Source organism: Bison bison, unplaced genomic scaffold (genome assembly GCF_000754665.1).
Source record: "Bison bison bison isolate TAMUID 2011002044 unplaced genomic scaffold, Bison_UMD1.0 scf7180017864537, whole genome shotgun sequence".
In the NCBI taxonomy this organism is placed as follows: domain Eukaryota; kingdom Metazoa; phylum Chordata; class Mammalia; order Artiodactyla; family Bovidae; genus Bison; species Bison bison.
Window position 1 is genome coordinate 7,082,761 of NW_011495085.1, and position 313 is coordinate 7,083,073.

Consider the following 313-nt stretch of genomic DNA (forward strand, 5'->3'; position numbering starts at 1 on the left):
GTTTGAGGAACGAAATCATTTTGCTGAAATAGAAGCAGAGTTACAGGCAGAGCTGGTGAGAATGGAACAACAGCACCAAGAGAGGGTAAGCTGGCAAGCCAAGAAGCCATACTGAGAAACAAACCATCGTTGCTTTCTGTTGTTGGTTTAAAATAATAATAGTGGGAGGTATGAAGTTTCCTTCAAAAGGCCATGTAGTCTTTTCCAATCTTTGCCAATAAAAAACCAGAAACAGAAAAATGACCTATCTAAGTTTACACGTCCCAGTGACAGTGGCTCTTAGCTTCCAATTTTTTTTTAATATTTATCTACT

General features: G+C 38.3%; 1 protein-coding gene across 1 annotated transcript in view; it reads left to right on the forward strand.

Moving 5' to 3' along the window:
* The window catches only part of KIF4A (kinesin family member 4A), a 134,023-nt gene that overhangs the window by 113,027 nt on the left and 20,683 nt on the right, over positions 1–313 (forward strand). The window contains 1 exon segment of the mRNA XM_010832130.1: positions 1–85. This exon segment is cut by the window's left edge and continues 12 nt beyond it. Within this exon segment, the coding sequence (XP_010830432.1) occupies positions 1–85 (85 nt within the window).